The following is a 19,330-nucleotide window of genomic DNA, read 5'->3' as shown; positions in this document are numbered from 1 at the left end:
CAGAAGCACCTGGTGCCAATTCAAGACCCTTAATCATTTTGTCAGACATTGGAGACCCACAATCCAGGAACGTTAGCCATTAAAACTTCTTGAAGCAAAACGCCTTGAAGCCTATTTTGTCCGCCTTTCCCAGCATGTGGAGAACAAGTGCCACAGATGGTACAGTGTGAAGGAGAATGGCCCTTGCCTAAATATTTCAAGCACAGGGTGTGAGTGTCAAATGCAAGACATGACGTGCACCTCTTGAGTCTGTGCTTCTTGTTCTTCACATCAGCCACTATTCTTGGCACTGATTCTAATGAAGAATAACAGTAAAATTAACTGTTAGACTAATCCAGTTGCTAACTACTAAGCACAACAAGGCACTTATCTAAAATGCTTTGGATCCATGGAATTCAGAGAAGGTTCTCATCTATCAGATCAGCAGTTGGAAGGACTGAGGGGGCTATGGCTGCCGCATCCCCTTTTATGGCCACACCCTCAGAATATGCTGGAATGCTGAGGGGAGGGCGAGGCAGGGGCATGCAAGTGCTAACGCTCTAACAGGCACAGCTTACAGGAGGCTCCACTATTCAACCGCACCAGACAGCTCATATCCCAAAAGGGGGAATATGCAGAGGGCACTTAAAGAAGAATCTCCTTCTCGTGCACTTCCACTAGTGCTAGCAATGCTGGGAGCAAGAGTCAGCTGGCTGGAAGTGTTATGTCATTCTAACCATCTCAGGACAGGAGGTACACCGAGGGTAGTGCAAAAGGCAGGACATGGGCACATTTGTGATCTCCCATTGGATCTTTTAAAAGTCTTTTGCTGGTGTTTGAAACCAGTACTTTCGCAGCTCAGCGGGTGGCCAGCAGCTGAAAATAACAAGAGAGAGAATTCTTGCTCTCAGCTAATGACTTCTGGCAGCTTAAATTCCAGCCCTATTTCTGTGGAAACTGAGGTTGGCTCTGAGAAAGCCAGGTAAGGGACAGCCAGTATTTCCTTAATAGATATGTCACAGGCCAGAAAAAATCCATGCTGTTCTGTATTCTTTGACTTTGTGTTAGGCTCTGTGAGGAATCTTAAAGAATGCACGGAGGTAATTTCATAGTGAAACTAACTTTTTAAGCAAACATTGTGAAATTCCCTGATATCTAATGCTACTGTTACCATGTTATTAGTCTCTAGGATACAGATTCAGCTTTTAGAGTCAAGAAATGTGGGGAGGAGGTGGAGGATGGAGGGGAAAATCTATTTTGTCTGGGCTTGTTTTCACCTTTGTTGTCATATTGGAGGTATTCTCTCTTGTGGTCATGCCCTCTTTCCAGGGAAGAAGAGGGAGTAGAATAGAATGGACGAGAAGAGATGTAATGTCCATAAAGTCCATAAAGCAGTGTAGTAAAATCTGTCTTCCTTCGCCCTGTGGTGCAGTTTTTATAACCACAGGCTTCAGTAACCAGGGCAACTGTCTTGTGGACACTTTATTATGCTCTTGGGGCCAAATTATGTCCTCTGATATGCCGGTGCCCAAGCAGGGAAGGGAAGACAGGTGCAGGAGCCTCCTCCTATGCACAAGCAGTGAGGCAAAATGACTTGGTGGTGTGCAAGATGGCACTAGGAGATATGAGTCACATGCCTGATGGGCGTACAAGAAAGGTGGTATGACCAGTCCCCCTGCTGGCTAGTGTGTGTGCTGCCCTCAGGAGCAAATACTAGCTGGCAGCAGTTAAGGAGCACATGTTGAGAGCAGAAGTAACATGCTCCTGTCTGTGTGTTGCACTGGCTCACTGTTCCAATGCATTTCTTCCAACGGCAGCTTCAGATCTGCCTTCCCATCACCAACCTTTCCACCAGGATTCTTCATCCTATCAAGTCAGGATTCAGTGTGAGATTTTCAAAGGCACAAAGGGCAGCGAGATGCTGGTTTCCCATCTTTCACTAAGCCCTTAAGCTAAATAGGGTTTGTAATGAAGTTCTTTGGGGACAAGCTTCTCCCCCATCTGCCTGTCTCTGTGGGTCCGATCACCTCGGTGTGTAAGCACTGTAAGGCCACAAGGCACCAGCAGAGACACTCCATGGCTGCAACTGGAACTCTGAGACTACAGTGCAACGTATAGCCCCTCTGCTTCACCTCCTTGACCATTAGCCACACACCCTGTGTCTCCTGCACCTCATCCTCAAACTGCCCTGAATGGGGGGACGGCGACTGCTCCTATGGAACATGGTCCCCAGTGCGCCGGAGGTACTGAATCCCCCGGTGCAGCCCTTATGGATGGACCCCAGTGTAGCCAAGCCACAGCTGTTCTGCTGCCTTTGAGGTCATCTATGACCTTGCCACCTGATTAGGCCACTGAAAGCATATCTATGACAGCCTATAAGAAAGGGGATTTGTTCTCAGCGGATTGCTTGCTTTGCCTTTCTTTTTGCCTAGAGTAGAATTAAATATTAATTTTGCTTTTTGTCTGTAACTCGTGTTTATCTCTTATTCACAAAATATTTATAACCAGCAGCACTTGGATGAATAAATACCCCTGCCCTAGCTGCACTGATGAGGAAAATGCAGATGCAGCCAAGTGGTGGAGCTTTGGTAAGGACAGGGCCCCTAGTGAAAGCAGTGAGCCCTTGGAGTTTGATCAGAACATGTGTAGGTAGAGGGTTAAAATGGTGCAGTTCCAGAACGTCACTTGTATCTGAATCTAATCCGTTTGAAATGAACTTTGGGGGCAGTGAAGAGAATGGAAAGGGAGTGCCTGATTGAAAAGCAAATCCTTCTCCCATCCCTAATGAGCTGTTTCTTTTCCTGCACACTATTTTGCAAGGAATTTAGCTAGTTGGTTGGTTTACAGGAAATAGCATGCCAGTGGCACAATAACAGCTGAGTTACAGTAATTACTGAAGGTATTACACACATGTGTCACAGCTTGTATAACAATAAAAATTCTCCACTCTATTACTGCCTCTTCCTTCCCTCGGGGGAGGGATAGCTCAGTGGTTTGAGCATTGGCCTGCTAAACCAAGGGTTGTAAATTCAATCCTTGAGGGGGCCATTTAGGGATTGGGGCAAAAAAATTGGGGCTTGGTCCTGCTTTGAGCAGGGGGTTGGACTAGATGACCTCCTGAGGTCCCTTCCAACCCTGATATTCTATTATTCTGATTGTTAAATTCTACTGAGAGAACTGGTGTTTAAGGTAAGTCGTAGGATGGTTCCATCATGGTTACATATGCTTTAAAATAAACATTCTGTATTTCTCTGCAAAATCCCACTATAGAATAGGTTCAGCTCTTAGTTCACTGAACAGTTATATAACACACACCATTCCTATCAGGACAAACAGCTAATTTTCAACCAGACTGTATAGCAAAAGAAAGCAATAAACTAAAGTGCTCAAACTGATCAGATGAACCAATTAGTGATTATACAACCAGACACAATATTCATGTTATTACTGCCTGATACTTTTAGCCTAATTAGTTGTAAATTTATGTTGCATAACAATATAACATGAAACCCATTGGAAAACATACCAGAAAATTATTATTTAGCAAATGAAACACAATATTGAAATCAAACAGCCATCAGGTGAGTGAGGACCACAAATTTGTTGTAATTATCTGAGGTCAAGCAACCAGTGGCTAGATGACGAGCGTTAGAAGAGCACATTTAGATAGCTCCCACTTTTGCTTCAGCAGAATAAATTGCTGGTCAATATCTCAGTTTAAATCGACAGCTAGTGTGTGTAAAACTTGATTATACATACTACTTGTCACAGATGTATCATTGATGGTGCCCTCAGTTGATCTTACAGGTCCTTCAGCAAGGAGATGGTGGCTGAAAAGTATTCAGGTGATAAACGTTCTTATTTCTGTAGTGGATGATTTTCCAGTTTTATCACATGACATTTTTGAAGTCCATGATGTCTAAGACCATTAGGGTCTTTAGAGTCTTCTGAGTGCTTGGAATCTGCTTCATTCCCTGGGATATGCAGCATATATTTTCTTTTTATAAATAATATAATTATATATTCATTTATAAATAAATAATCTCTCTGGTCCTCTTTAAATTCACTGCATGGACTTTGAACTCAGTGTTATCAACTGACTAGCTCAGAGTGTGCAGCATTCACTTTGCCACCTTGCCCAAAGAGGGGGTGTCTGATAAGCTGGATTCAATTTTTGACAGATTTGTGGACTGTGGAAGCTGGTGAAACTTCCATGTAATTTAGCCACTCTGTGACTAACCAAGGCCATTAACTGCTGTTTCTAAGTCAAGAACTTTTATCCCACTCAGATTTTTATAGTTACCTCCTACAGATCTTTACTAAAAAAAGAAATTCAGGCAACTATCAGGTATCAAGAGTAATTTTATACGGCTAATTAGAGTTTGAGCGTTTTAGAGCAATCTTCTGTGGTACATCCATGTAATTACAACACTGCAACAGCCCTTTGGGGGTAGCCCTTTGAGCAGTGGTCTCCAAACTTTTTTGATCGCGCACCCCTATCAGTAAAAATTTTTTGAGCATGCACCCCTAATATATGTATATTTATTTCTGTATAAATTATATACATGTATTACTGTACAAATATATTGTGTAAATTATAAAACATACACAAAAAATAGACTTTAAAAATGATGAGATAAAGATGAAAAACAATATTTTTAAAATAATTTTTTATTTTATTTACTGACGGTACAAAAAACCTTTTTGCTCTCACTAACAAAATTTATTATTAATAATAATATTTTTAGTGAGAGCAATTTAATTGAAAATGCTTTATTATTTTTGAAAATCTTGGTTTAACACTTTGTGATACAGCGAGCGCTCAGGGTGGGGTGCAGGGTCTGGGAGGGAGTTAGGGTGCTCAGGGTGGGGGTGCAGGGTCTGGGAGGGAGTTAGGGTGCCGGAGGGCGCTCAGGGTGGGGGTGCGGGAAGAGGCTCAGGGCTGGGGCAGGCAGGAGGTGCAGAGCATGTACCTGGGGCAGCTCCTGTTTGGTGCAGGGGGTCTTCAGGGGGCTCTGCGCAGCGCAGCACCACCCCATGGCCGCGATTCTGGGAGCTGCCCCCCACACGGCAGGCAGGGCCACCCAGAACGCAGGGGCTTCAGGGCCCTGGGCTAAGGGGGCCCCGGGGCCCTGGCCTGCAGCTCTAAAGCCCCTTTTGGAATGCGGCCCTGCGAGCACAGGCCGGAGGACTGAGGAGGAGCAGTGGCAGCCGCGTAGCCAGCGGCCGAAGAGAAGCGGCTCTTTCCGCTTCTCTTCTCTCTGGCTGCTGGCTGCGCTGCTGCCCCTGCTCCTCCACAGGCCAGAGGACTCAGGGCTGTGCCTTCCCCCCTTCCTGCGGTGCCCCCCAATCCATCATCTTGCGCCCCCCCCCTTTGGAGACCACTGCCTTTGAGGATGCTGAAAATGAGAGAAGTTAGAGGAAGAGCTCAGAAAACAACACTAACCTCTACATTTTAAAAGAACTGCACAAGGCCTGAGCCACACAATTGCCACTAGAATTGAAGGGAGTTACCCAACTAAAGTTCATTCTCAGGGAGGATACTGTTGTTTTCCTGTTTTAAAAGTGTAGCAGCGAGAAACTAAAGGAGAGACAGTGAGCACCACAGAAGAACGTATGAGACAGAAAGCAGGCAGAGAATTCCATGCCTGATTTGTTCCTGTGCATCTGGCAGGCCACCCAGTGACTCCCATTACAATCCTTATGTAAGCTCTTAGCATGCTCAGCTCTTTTGAGTTCATCCATTTTCTCTCTGTGCATCAGTTTCCTGAGTTGTAAAATGGGACACTGTTTATAAAAGTTTATAAATGTTTATTAAGTAATTTGATTCTCAGGCTGAGGTGCTAGGGAGACTAGAGAGGCTATCAAAATAAAGAACTCAATAATAGTGGGGGATTTCAATTATCCCCATATTGACTGGGTACACGTCCCCTCAGGATGAAATACAGAGACAAAATTTCTCGATACTTTAAATGACTGCTTCTTAGAGCAGCTGGTACAGGAACCCACAAGGGAAGAGGCAACTCTCGATCTAGTCCTGAGTGGAGCGCAGGATCTGGTCCAAGAGGTAACTATAACAGGACCACTTGGAAATAGTGACCATAATATAATAACATTTAACTTTCCTGTGGTGGGAAGAACACCTCAACAGCCCAACACTGTGGCATTTAATTTCAGAAAGGGGAACTATGCAAAAATGAGGAGGTTAGTTAAACAGAAATTAAAAGGTACAATGATTAGCGTGAAATCCCTGCAAGCTGCATGTTCACTTTTCCAAGACACCATAATAGAGGCCCAACTTAAATGTATACCCCAAATTAAAAAACACAGTAAAAGAACTAAAAAAGAGCCACCGTGGCTTAACAACCATGTAAAAGAAGCAGTGAGAGATAAAAAGGCATTTTTAAAAAAGTGGAAGTCAAATCCTAGTGAGGTAAATAGAAAGGAGCATAAACACTGCCAAATTAAGTGTAAAAATGTAATAAGAAAACCCAAAAAGGAGTTTGAAGAAGAGCTAGCCAAAAACTAAAAAGGTAATAACAAAATGTTTTTTAAGTACATCAGAAGCAGGAAGCCTGCTAAACCACCAGTGGGGCCCCGGACGATCGAGATACAAAAGGAGCACTTAAGGACTATAAAGTCATTATGGAGAAACTAAATGAATTCTTTGCTTCAGTCTTCATGGCTGAGGATGTTAGGGAGATTCCCAAACCTGAGCCGTCCTTTGTAGGTGACAAATCTGAGGAATTGTCACAGATTGAAGTGTCACTAGAGGAGGTTTTGGAATTAATTGAGAAACTTAACAGTAACATGTCACTGGGACCAGATGGCATTCACACAAGAGTTCTGAAAGAACTCAAATGTGAAATTATGGAACTATTAACTATGGTTTGTAATCTGTCCTTTAAATCAGCTTCTGTACCCAATGACTGGAAGATAGCTAATGTAATGCCAATATTTAAAAAGGGCTCCAGAGGTGATCCCGGCAATTACAGACCAGTAAGTCTAACATCAGTACCGGGCAAATTAGTTGAAACAATAGTAAAAAATAAAATTGTTAGACGCATAAGAAGAACACAGATTGTTGCGCAAAAGTCAACATGGTTTCTGTAAAGGGAAATCATGTCTTACTAATCTATTAGAGTTCTTTGAGGGGGTCAACAAACATGTGGACAAGGGGGATCCAGTGGACATAATGTACTTAGATTTCCAGAAAGCCTTTGACAAGGTCCCTCACCAAAGGCTCCTACATAAATTAAGTTGTCATGGGAGAAGAGGGAATATCCTTTCATGGACTGAGAACTGGTTAAAAGACCGGGAACAAAGGGTAGGAATAAATGGTAAATTTTCAGAATGGAGAGGGGTAACTAGTGGTGTTCCCCAAGGGTCAGTCCTAGGACCAATCCTATTCATAAATGACCTGGAGAAAGGGGTAAACAGTGAGGTGGCAAAGTTTGCAGATGACACTGAGCTGCTCAAGATAGTTAAGACCAAAGCAGACTGTGAAGTACTTCAAAAAGATCTCACAAAACTAAGTGATTGGGCAACAAAATGCCTAATAAAATTTAATCTGGATAAATGTAAAGTAATGCACACTGGAAAAAATAACCTCAACTATACATACAATATGATGCGGGCTTATTTAGCTACAATTAATCAGGAAAGAGATCTTGGAGTCATCGTGGATAGTTCTCTGAAGATGTCCACACAGTGTGCAGTGGCAGTCAAAAAAGCAAACAGGATGTTAGGAATCATTAAAAAAGGGATAGAGAATAAGATGGAGAATATCTTATTGCCATTTATATAAATCCATGGTACACCCACATCTTGAATACTGTGATCTCCTCATCTCAAAAAAGATATACCGGCATTAGAAAAGGTTCAGAGAACGGCAACTAAAATGATTAGGGGGTTGGAATGGGTCCCATATGAGGAGAGATTAAAGAGGCTAGGACGTTTCAGCTTGGAAAAGAGGAGATTAAGGGGGGATATGATAGAGGTTTATAAAATCATGAGTAGTGTGGAGAAAGTGAATAAGGAAAAGTTATTTACTTGTTCCCATAATATAAGAACTAGGGCCCACCAAATGAAATGAATGGGCAGCAGGTTTAAAACAAATGAAATTCTTCTTCACACAGCGCACAGTCAACCTGTGGAACTCCTTGCCTGAGGAGGTTGTGAAGGCTAGGACTATAACAGGGTTTACAAGAGAACTGGATAAATTCATGGAGGTTAAGTCCATTAATGGCTATTAGCCAGGGTGGGTAAGGAATGGTGTTCCTCGCTTCTGTTTGTCAGAGGGTGTAGACGGATGGCAGGAGAGAGATCACTTGATCATTACCTTTCAGGTTCACTCCGTCTGGGGCACCTGGCATTGACCACTGTCGGGTCACTGGGCTGGATGGATCTTTGGTCTGGCCCAGTATGGTCATTCTTATGTTCTTATGACATACATACTCCCAAGGAACCTCTTTGTTTCAACAGAGGCTATTTTCTGTATTCACCTGAATCTCCTTCTGACGTACATCTAGCAGTAGTGAAATCGCTACATTAACGCTAGTTTTTGTCAGACTTGGAAAATTCACAGTGATACTACTGTAACATCCATAGGGATCATTGTTCCTCCCTGCTCTTAACTATTATGGACTGTGTTTAGGAGGAACTGTAATAGAGACAATAAGAACCCACTTTTCCACTTTCCCAGTGTGGCAGCCTTCTATTCGATTTCCCCTCTAACTACCCTATATCTTTACAGCTTCTAAATTTCTGATATTTTCTTTCCTTTGTTTCCCTCCTCACGCATCATTTCCCCTTTCTGTTTCTAGGAGAGTCACTGTTTTTATGTAAAGCAATTTATGTTCCTCTGTATGCAAGATAAATTTTATTTAAGTTTTGTGTATCCTAAATATATATCAAAACTATCACAAAATCCAGGACTGCAAAATTACATCTCTGCTTCTGCTCCATCTGTACTAGGTGTAATATGTCAGTTACTTTATCAGGATGCTGCACGGGGATCCATTAGAGTCCACAGCACAATTAGAAGTAATTTGTTTTTCCAGTTGCCCTATTTTTATCCCTCCTTTTAGAACGTTCTGTTGATTTGAATTAAGCTCATCTCATGTTCCAGCCTGGCCAACCTGGGGAACTAATTGTTTTAAAAGTGAACCTTGCTTGCAAGGTGGGTTTTTTTCAAAATCACTCAGCTTTAATTCCAAATTCCCCCAGGGATGCTGTGGCAACATACAGCCTTGTCTTAGAGTAAACCTGACGTTTACAGGCTAAAGAGAATAGTTACCTAACTGAGAACAACTGAAACTAAACAAACAAACAAGGGCAGGTAGGTGTCACACAGCCTAGCAAGGACTGGAGCCAAAGAGACAGTGCAATTTGCTTTGGGCCAGAATCTGGCCATTCTGAAATGAGTGCCCAGGGGAAGGAGGTGTGTACGGAATCATCCCTCCCACCTTGTGCGTTGTTCAGTTGGTAGCCAAAATCCTGATTCTCAGTGCTAAAGGTGGCCCTTTTGCCTGGCTGGCCACATGCTCCACAATTAAAAGCCATAGCAGTTACCTGTCCTCCATGTGCTCCCTCGTGAGCTCACAGGCATTTTGTCAGCCTCGGTTTTCTGCAGGCAGAGAGTACCTCAGGAACTGACCCTCTAAAACAACCTCTCTATTCAGCTGTGGCTTATACATACTGCTTCATTCTGGCTCTCTGTATTTAATTGACTCTAGACTATGGTATGTATATTCGGGCAACTTCAGTTTCAAGCATTGCTTTCTCATATTATTCTCTCAGTTGAGAAGATCACTTATGAAGAAATGTTTAATCTTTATGCATAGCAATAACGTATTAACAGTGGTGAGGTTCCATTACCTAAGGATCATACGCAGTCTCTCAATGTATTCCATGCTGGTATTTTCTGTCACCAATGCTCAAGTGTTGTTCCTTCTCACTTCTCCTGCTGTGCATAATTACAGAACCATGAAGATCTGAGGGGCACAGGGAAGGAGTACTGGCTACATCCATACTAGAGCATCAAAGGCTGTAGTTAACTGATAGTCATAAAGACCCAGTACATCTTCTATTTTCATGGAGCGGAATTACCTTTCCAGCAAGGATGATTTGGAATTTGACTGGGATAACGAAAGTGTATGGAGGTTAATCTCATGGAGCCAAATCCTGTAAACGTGGAGTAAAGATGTTCGGATTTGGCCTACAGAAAAGAACAGTGTATATGCCCCAAACCTTTGGCTTCTTTCTGGAACCCAAACACCATCATTGCTATGCATTAGTTTTAAACAGCAAGAGCGACTTATATACAGACACAGAAATTAACACATCATCCCATGTTGCTTGAGAATTTTTGTATTCAATTTCCTCAATCATTTTTTAAACTGGCTTATAATTTATTCTATTATGTAGGGAAAAAATCAAATAACTGAAAAGTCATTGGCTGGCAATTCAACATTGTGACTCAACCCTGTAAATAGTCAATTGTCGGTAACTGAATTTCAAAGGAGAGTCTGATCCAGGTGACGTGTACAAATGATGGAAATTTCAGAGAGCTCAGAATAAACACCAACCTTTTGATGAGCTAGTTTAGCAGGATGTGGTAGGAGAAACAATCTAATTCTGGTTCACATTGTCACATTGCTATAGTAATTAAACATTTGCCTTTTACTCACCAACAGGTTTGATAATTGGCAATGAATGTGCAAAACCCAGGGATTGTATTGAACCACTACGTAACAATACACGTTGGGCTTCTCTACACTACTGCTTAAACAGATTAATTTACGTCGCTCAGGGGTGTGAAAAAGCCATTCCCCTGAGTGACATAAGTTAGACCAACTTAAAGCAGTGTCCACACTGCGCTATGTCGGCAGGCGTCACTCTCCTGCTGACATAGCTTGCGCCTCTTGCTGAGGAGGAGTAATTTTGCAATGGGAGAGCGCTCTCCTGTCGGCATAGTGCATCTGCACCCGATGCGCTACATTGGCACAGCTGCATCGATACAGCTGCACTGATGTAACATAGCAATGAAGACAAGTCCTTAGACTATTAGTCTTATAATTATTTCTCTTTCAAAGGTCCCATTCAGGACAGGGGTTCATTATGCTAGGTGGTCTTCAAACATATAGGTAAAGACAGTCCCTGATAAGAAGAGCTTTCAGTGTCACTCAAAACAAGGCACAATGTGTGCAACCTATATTAGAAGGGAAACATTAGTGGTAATGAGAATATTCGTTTACATAGGCTGGCTTTGTGTATGACTTCATTTCAATTAAAAATATATATATATAAAAATTTCAGATGTGAAGGTGTCTTCAGCCTACATCCCCAAACTCTGCCCACAGCACTGGAGTAGCTAGAAGTTTCTGCCAAAATGCTTGATAGTGACATTGTTTGTCATTATTCTGCAAACTTAAGCTTATCGTCAAATGAGACCAAATGCTGATCCCCCCTCTCCCCCGAAAAAAGCCTGAGTAAATGGGCTATGTGAAGTGAACGTAACGGGCTTGGTGCAGAGCAGCTGCATGTCCACTCCATTGCGAACACTAGAGCCTGAAGGCCTTTAGTGGCAGCTGGGAGAGATGAGATTTGTCCGTCCAGGTGGTGGCTGCTCTCCGGACACATCTCCCTGGCTCTGCTCCTCTAAACTGGATCTGCCATGCCGCGACATTCCTCCTTGCAGAGACCCTCTGCTGCTACCTGCTCCCCTAGCTCCCTACCATGGTTGTAGAACAGTAGTTCTGTGGCGTTTAGAGCTCTGTGTTTCTGTGTGGGGAGGTCAGCAGGGCTCTACAGGAGAGCTGCTTGAAAAAAGGTAAGTATATATTTTTTAAAAGTAGAAAGAAACTAACCGTTTGTTGTTTTTTTTTGTTCATGTTGTTCTGTGAAATTGTTGGGGTTTTTTTAAATAGGAAAACATTTAGTTTCAGTGACATCCCCCCATTTTCTAATCTATTTCCACTGAAAAAAAGTAAAAAATAGGTGAGTGATTTTATTTCCCATTGAAACAGAACATTCTCCACCCCCCCCCCCAATTGAAATTTTTATTGAATAATGAAAAATTATGATCAAAACAACTTTTGTTGAGGGCATTTTTGTTGAGGTTGAAAACAATTTGAATGGACCCCCTCTAGTCTCCAGTGGGTAAGGGGCTGCACAGAGGCTCAAATAGGATTGGAGAATTAGTGAGTACCATCCCCCATACAAAAATGCCCTGGTGCACCAGCGGAGCAAATGTATATAATCTGCCCCAATATTTGTTGCTGTATCATTCTTGGAAAAATGAAGCAAAATAATTTAATTGCAGAATTTTACAGCAAGTATTTTCTCATAGCACACTTTGCTAGTTGAGTAAAATAGCACAACAAAGATTGTGAGCCATTCCTTTTCCCCTGTTTTAACGAGTGTGTGGAAGCTATGGTGATAAACATGTATTCTTCTTAGAATTACGTTATATTTCTGTCTCCAGGGTTTTCTGTTCGTCTATTAGAATGTATTAATTCCTGGTTTAGGCCATTGGACGCCCACATTTTCCTTCCTATTGGTCTCTGGGATTTCAGCTGTCTCGTTATGGGTATGACAGCCTTGATGTGGTAAAGAAAACAGTTGATCGCATGCAGCAGTATGGTATTCCATATGTAAGTATGACTTTTTCAAAGTGCAGTTTAATTATTTAATTACCTTCTCAAAATGAAATGAGTAAAAAAATAATAATAGAAGGGAACAATTGCCCTGTGAATTGTACAGTATGAGAGTATTAATAATTCTGTGTAATGATTTGGCAAATAGTATCCCAGGAGTTCACAAATTTAAATGATTTTTTAAAACCCAGTTCTGCTCTCAATTACATAATTTAGCTGCCTTATTCTTAAAGTTAATCAGAAATCTCCTTTTTTTGATATATCCAAAATAGTTTAAATTACATTTGATGGCAGATTAATTACTTTTTGAGGCTTCTTAAATAAAGTAGCATAAATTCTGATTTCGTTAACAACATACTAAAATAATTTCATGTTCAAAACTGTCAGGATGTCCAGTATGGTGATATCGACTACATGGAGCGTCGTTTGGACTTCACCTATGATAAAGAAAACTATGCAGGTCTGCCAGAGTACATTCAACAGCTGAAAAAAGATGGAATGCACTATGTCATTATTCTGGTAAAACTAACAACATCACTAATTTTCTCTCAATTTATGCTACGTATTTACGTAGTAGCAGTCACTGAAATATCTAGGCACCAAAGTATCTATGCTATTGAAACGGGTACTCCATCTTTTTCTCTTGCAATATCATTCATCTGTCTAGTAAATCAAAAGAAATTCTTTACACACTTCTCATTGTAATGCTGTTTTGCTTTTATCAGGTACTTCTGTCGCAATACTCTTCGTATGCCACAACACTGATTTTTCTCTCACACTTTTCCAAGAAGTTTCTATGAAAATTATGGACTCAAATTGAGAGGGAACTGGTTGAAGGCATTTCCCTTTCTGAAAATAAACTAATTTTCTTAATATGCACAAAACTATTCACAAACTTTTTTAGGAAACTAGAAACCACACTTCATTTTCCCAGTAGCTTTTTGTTAATATTCATATAAGAAAGTTTGCATGAAAATTTGTGGAAAACAAATTTTGAGCCTGTAGTCAAAAAATATGTAATAATGACCAAACTGATTTCATTTTGTGCAGAGATGGAAGTAGAATTTATTTCTAATAAAAATTATTTATTTGCAGTAGATCAGCACACACTTGTAGTGAAATTACTAACTTTTTGGGACAATAATTATAGTGAATGTGACGGTAGGTGGTAGAAAATTGGAGGCCAGTAAACTATTTTTTTAAAAGTCCTTGATAGATGTATGAAAAATTACTCTACAGATCTTAACAGCAATGCAGCACTATACTGACGGTGTTACCCCAAGCTAGAACCCTGCCACTGACACTGACCTCACATTTCTCAGTTACAGCCAGCCGAAGTCCCTGACCAGAGCTCTGCCAAACCGCTGTATAAACCAGACAAGAATCTGGCCACCCACTTTGTGACTGGGACTATGCACACATGCTGTACACAATACCGTTGTGTGAACTAGATAAAAATTCATTTTAAATGTTATCCTCATCTACAAATCTTACAATAATCTTATTTTTTTTCAGTATTGATGTTTTGGGAAAAGTGTGAAAGGAAACATTTTGAAATGTATCTTCTTAATCTTGTTGGCCATCCTCTTCAAAACCTCCACAAACTGCTCCCACCAATTTATAGATTCACTCATTCTATGACCAGAAGGGACCAAAGGGATCATGTAGTCTGACTTTCTGTACAATACAGGCCATGAAACTTCCTCCAGATAATTGCTAGAGCATATATTTTGGAAAAATATCCAGTTTGGATTTTAAAAAAATGTTAATGATGGAGAGTCCACCACGACATTTGGCTGATTATTCCAAAGATTAATTAGGCTCACCGTTAAAAATGTACACCTTATTTCCAGTCTGAAATTGTCTTGCTTCAACTTCAAGCTAGGATCATGTGATACCTTTTTCTGCTTGAGCCCATTATTGAATATTTGTTCCCCAGGTAGATACTTGTAAACTGTAATCAAGTCACTCCTTAACCTTCTGTTTGTTAAGATAAATAGATTGAACTCCTTGAATCTGCCACTACAATGCAGGTTTTCTAATCCTTTAATCATTCTCATGGCTCTTCTCTGAACCCTCTCCATTTTTGATGTAGAGTGCCACTCCCCCTCCCCTTTTCCCCCAACTGATCCTTCCTAAATAGATTATAACAATTGATTTTAACATCCCAGTAGTGCAAATCATCCTACCATGTTTCAGGTTTCTCAGCTGTGTGCTGAGTGCTCATATCTTCTCTCTTTTTACCCTGCCCTTTTGCTATTAGTTTAACTGCCTCCAGCCTGTCCCCAAAGATATTGGTTCCCCTTCTACTGAGGTGGAGGCCTCCTCTCCCCACAGAACGTGGACCAATGTTCCACAAAACCAAAACCCTCTATCCTACACCATTTACCTAGCCAGTGAGTCACTTCCAGAATCTTCTGCCTTCTGTTTCCCTTTGCTCATCAGACAGGAAGTATCTAAGAGAAGATTGCTTGAATATTCTTCTTCTTCAGCATACTTCCAAGTTCCCTGAAGCCATCTATTATCTGTAAGATATCCCCTGACAATGTCATTAGTGCTGATATGAACCATCCCCAATGAATCCTTACATGTAGACTCCAGAAGCCTACCCAATCTCAGAGTGACTTGTGTCATGGCTCCAGCAATGCAGCACACTGTCCTGTTGTCTGTCTATCCCTTGAAGAATGTTCTTTCAATTCTTCTTAGTACTGAATCTCCAGTGAGGATCTATCTGTCTTCATTGGCTGGTTGGAGAACTCTTTGTGGATAAGCTTGATTTTTCCTCACAGATTGGGCCAAGCTGCCATCCATACATTTCTCCATTCCCTCAGACCTGCTGGATCTTAAGAAGCATCTTCCATAGTTTCCATGTTGAAGACCTGGTATTGATTTTAAACTTCTAGCTATATAGAATTCCTCCTGCTTCTCTTCTCTCTGGTGGCCACAGTCTGTCTAGCCTCATCTGTCTCCAACCATGATCTCTTGCCTCTGGTGGTTATGAAATGCCAGTCCTCTCTGACTTCCTTTCTCAATGATTCCAGGCTCCATTCTTCCTTGACTCTGCAGTATGGGTGTTTCCCAGATCTGGTTGTCTAGGAAATCCCCAGTTTCTCTGATTCTTAGTACCATGTCCACTTGCCCCTCCAATACAAGAATCTTTTCCTCCAGCACAGCCACCAACTTGCACTTCGTATACAGGAAATCCCTTTGGTCCTCAGGCAAGAAAGAATAGGGCACATCTGTTGCTGGTCACCACCACTATTCCATTGCTGTCCATCTCGATATCACACATAGTGCTGAACCTGGAAGGAAAGCTGCTCACACTCCCTCCCAAATTCCCCTGTTAGCTGCTATTACCAGCTCCTGGAGAGAATCAAAGGCTCAGTGACTTGGTCATACGTGCCCCGTCTTTATTATACAGTAGAACCTCAGAGTTATGAACACCTCGGGAATGGAGGTTGTTCGTAACTCTGAACAAAATGTTATGGTTGTTCTTTCAAAAGTTTACAACTGAACATTGGCTTAATACAGCTTTGAAACTACTATGCAGAAGAAAAATGCTACTTTCCCTTAATTTTTTAGTAGTTTACATTTAACACAGTACTGTAGTGTGCTTATTTTTTATTTTATTTTTGTCTCTGCTGCTGCCTGATTGCATACTTCTGGTTCCAAATGAGGGGTGTGGTGGACTGGACAGTTTGTAACCCTGGTGTTAGTAATTCTGAGGTTGTACTGTAGTAACATTCACCCAGCTGGGAAACAAATGATGCCATGTGACCAAAGTGGTCAGTCATCAATGATAACAACAAATAGTGATACATGTGGTGAATACAGCTGGCAAAGCTCACAATTTCTGGTTCATCAAAAATTTCACCAGTTTGCAATTTCCTGTGAACTGGAGATTCCGAGATCTTTTCTGAAACATGATGTTTCCAAATGGAAAAAAGCAACTCTCCAGACCCTGCAGCTGCTGAGTGAAATTGACATGATTATTATGTGCTTCACTGCTGCCCACCACTGATGCTATTTAGTGGTAGGCCACCGTGAGACTGACAAGAATCATGTCAATTTTAGTAAGCAGCTGCCAGGGCTTTCAGGATCTGCAGCTCCAGGGCATTCCCACTATGTTGACTGCTGTGGGCCAGGTATCCCAGACTTCCAGACTCCCGCAGTATAGCTAGCCTACCAGGCTGCAGGAGTTGGGTAGCTCAGGGAACCAGCTGGCCTGGGAGTCTGAAAGCACTGTGGTCCACAGCTCAGGGCAGTCCCAGGATTTCCAGGCTCCTGGCTTTGTGGCAGGACTTTGGGACTGTGCTTTTAAGGGCTGAGCTTCCCAAACAGAGCCTGGGTAGGGCACTGTGAAGCTCTTGCTATTGTTATGTACAGGCAGTTGGAATTGGACATAGGATAAAGTAGGTTTCAGAGTAGCAGCCATGTTAGTCTGTATCCGCAAAAAGAAAAGGAGGACTTGTGGCACCTTAGAGACTAACAAATTTATCTGAGCATAAGTTTTTGTGAGCTACAGCTCACTTCATCAGATGCATTCAGTCGAAAATACAGTGGGGAGATTTATATACACAGAGAACATGAAACAATGGGTGTTATCATACACACTGTAATGAGAGTGATCAGGTAAGGTGAGCTATTACCAGCAGGAGAGCGGGGGTAGGGGGGAACCTTTTGTAGTGATAATCAAGGTGGGCCATTTCCAGCAGTTGACAAGAACGTTTGAGGAACAGCGGGGGGAGGTGGGGGAAATAAACATGGGAAAATAGTTTTACTTTGTGTAATGACCCATCCACTCCCAGTCTCTATTCAAGCCTCAGTGAATTGTATCCAGTTTGCAAATTAATTCCAATTCAGCAGTCTCTCATTGGAGTCTGTTTTTGAAGTTTTTGTTGTTGAAGAATTGCCACTTTTAGGTCTGTAATTGAGTGACCAAAGAGATTGAAGTGTTCGCTGACTGGTTTTTGAATGTTATAATTCTTGACGTCTGATTTGTGTCCATTTATTCTTTTACGTAGAGACTGTCCAGTTTGGCCAATGTACAAGGCAGAGGGGCATTGCTGGCACATGATGGCATATATCACATTGGTAGATGTGCAGGTGAACGAGCCTCTGATATTGTGGCTGATGTGATTAGGGCCTATGATGGTGTCCCCTGAATAGATATGTGGACACAGTTGGCAACGGGCTTTGTTGCAAGGATAGGTTCCTGGGTTAGTGGTTCTGTTGTGTGGTTGCTGGTGAGTATTTGCTTCAGGTTGAGGGGCTGTCTGTAAGCATGGACTGGCCTGTCTCCCAAGATCTGTGAGAGTGATGCGTCATCCTTCAGGATAGGTTGTAGATCCTTGATGATGCGTTGGAGAGGTTTTAGTTGGTGGCTGAAGGTGATGGCTAGTGGTGTTCTGTTATTTTCTTTGTTGGGCCTGTCCTGTAGTAGGTAACTTCTGGGTACTCTTCTGGCTCTTTCAATCTGTTTCTTCTCTTCAGCAGGTGGGTATTGTAGTTGTAAGAATGCTTGATAGAGATCTTGTAGGTGTTTGTCTCTGTCTGAGGGGTTGGAGCAAATGCGGTTGTATCGTAGAGCGTGGCTGTAGACAATGGATCGTGTGGTGTGGTCTGGATGAAAGCTGGAGGTATGTAGGTAGGCATAGCGCTATGCCTGGAAGTTTGGGGTCCATGGCCTCAGAGCTTTCCACATAGTGAGATTGCCCTGGAGCCACAGACCCTGGAAGCCCTGTGGTCTCTGGGACAGAGGCCTCCATCCCATGGATCCTGGAAGCCTGGGGTGGCGTGGCTCCCCAGCAGCTATGGGAACCTTACCTGCAATTTGACCAAAATTAATCAAACCCCAGATGTTTCTGCAAAATTTCCAGCTAGCTCTAGTGTTGAGCACAGTTTGCCAGCAATTCACAGCCTAAAATATATTCACAGAAAGGGCCAGCAGTTGTAAGTCAGCATAGCTCCATTGGAGTTAATGGAGTTATACCAGTTTCCAGCAACTGAGGACCTGGCCCACCGTGTTTAAATAATTTTGAGTAAGAACAAATGAATGAAAAAAACTAGTCTGTTCACGAACCGTTTGCAAATAGAAAATAGGGGGAAAGGCCTAAATGCAAAGGGCAATAGAAGTGCAAAAAATTATTGCTATATAAATCTAAATTTAGATCACTAAATTAATATAACATATAAAAATGAAGAATTCTTAATACAGGCTATAAATTAATAGAAACTAGGTAATATAACTGAAAGAAACTAACCTGCAGCTAGGGAACATTTTTTACACATCCCAAGAACTGTGTTGTCCGCTGATGAAAACATGACAAAGACTGGTCTAGTTTGTCCTGCCCTACAGTGGGTCACTGTCAGCCATGGATGAATACAAATAAATTCAATCATCTTTGAAATGCTAATGGAGAGTATAGGTTGCATTGGCAGTGAAGATTTTCATCTTCACTTTAGTGCAGTTACTGGAATTTCTATCATCCTTTTATTGTTCTCATTCTTTAGTGATGTAAATCACTCCCATAAATTGAGTCAGGAGCTGGAACATTATTAAGAGTTTCATTCCAAGGTGACAGCAAAGCTATCCTAACTAAAGTCAAGGCAAGTGTAATCCAGTTTTCTTGATCTTGAAAAATAATTTTCCATTTTCAATTCCCTTTGAAGATCAGTTGCAGAGAGAGAGT

At 41.8% G+C, this 19,330-nt stretch overlaps 1 protein-coding gene across 1 annotated transcript in view; it reads left to right on the top strand.

The window, feature by feature from the left end:
• The window catches only part of LOC125636362 (sucrase-isomaltase, intestinal-like), a 73,546-nt gene that overhangs the window by 26,941 nt on the left and 27,275 nt on the right, over positions 1-19,330 (top strand). The window contains exons 6-7 of the mRNA XM_048849363.2: positions 12,510-12,635; positions 13,026-13,157. Of these exons, the coding sequence (XP_048705320.2) occupies positions 12,510-12,635; positions 13,026-13,157 (258 nt within the window). The remainder of the gene's footprint in view (positions 1-12,509; positions 12,636-13,025; positions 13,158-19,330) is intronic.

Source organism: Caretta caretta, chromosome 1, assembly GCF_965140235.1.
Source record: "Caretta caretta isolate rCarCar2 chromosome 1, rCarCar1.hap1, whole genome shotgun sequence".
In the NCBI taxonomy this organism is placed as follows: Eukaryota; Metazoa; Chordata; order Testudines; family Cheloniidae; genus Caretta; species Caretta caretta.
Note: the sequence above shows the minus strand (reverse complement) of the source record. Positions and strands in the feature narration are given on the sequence as shown.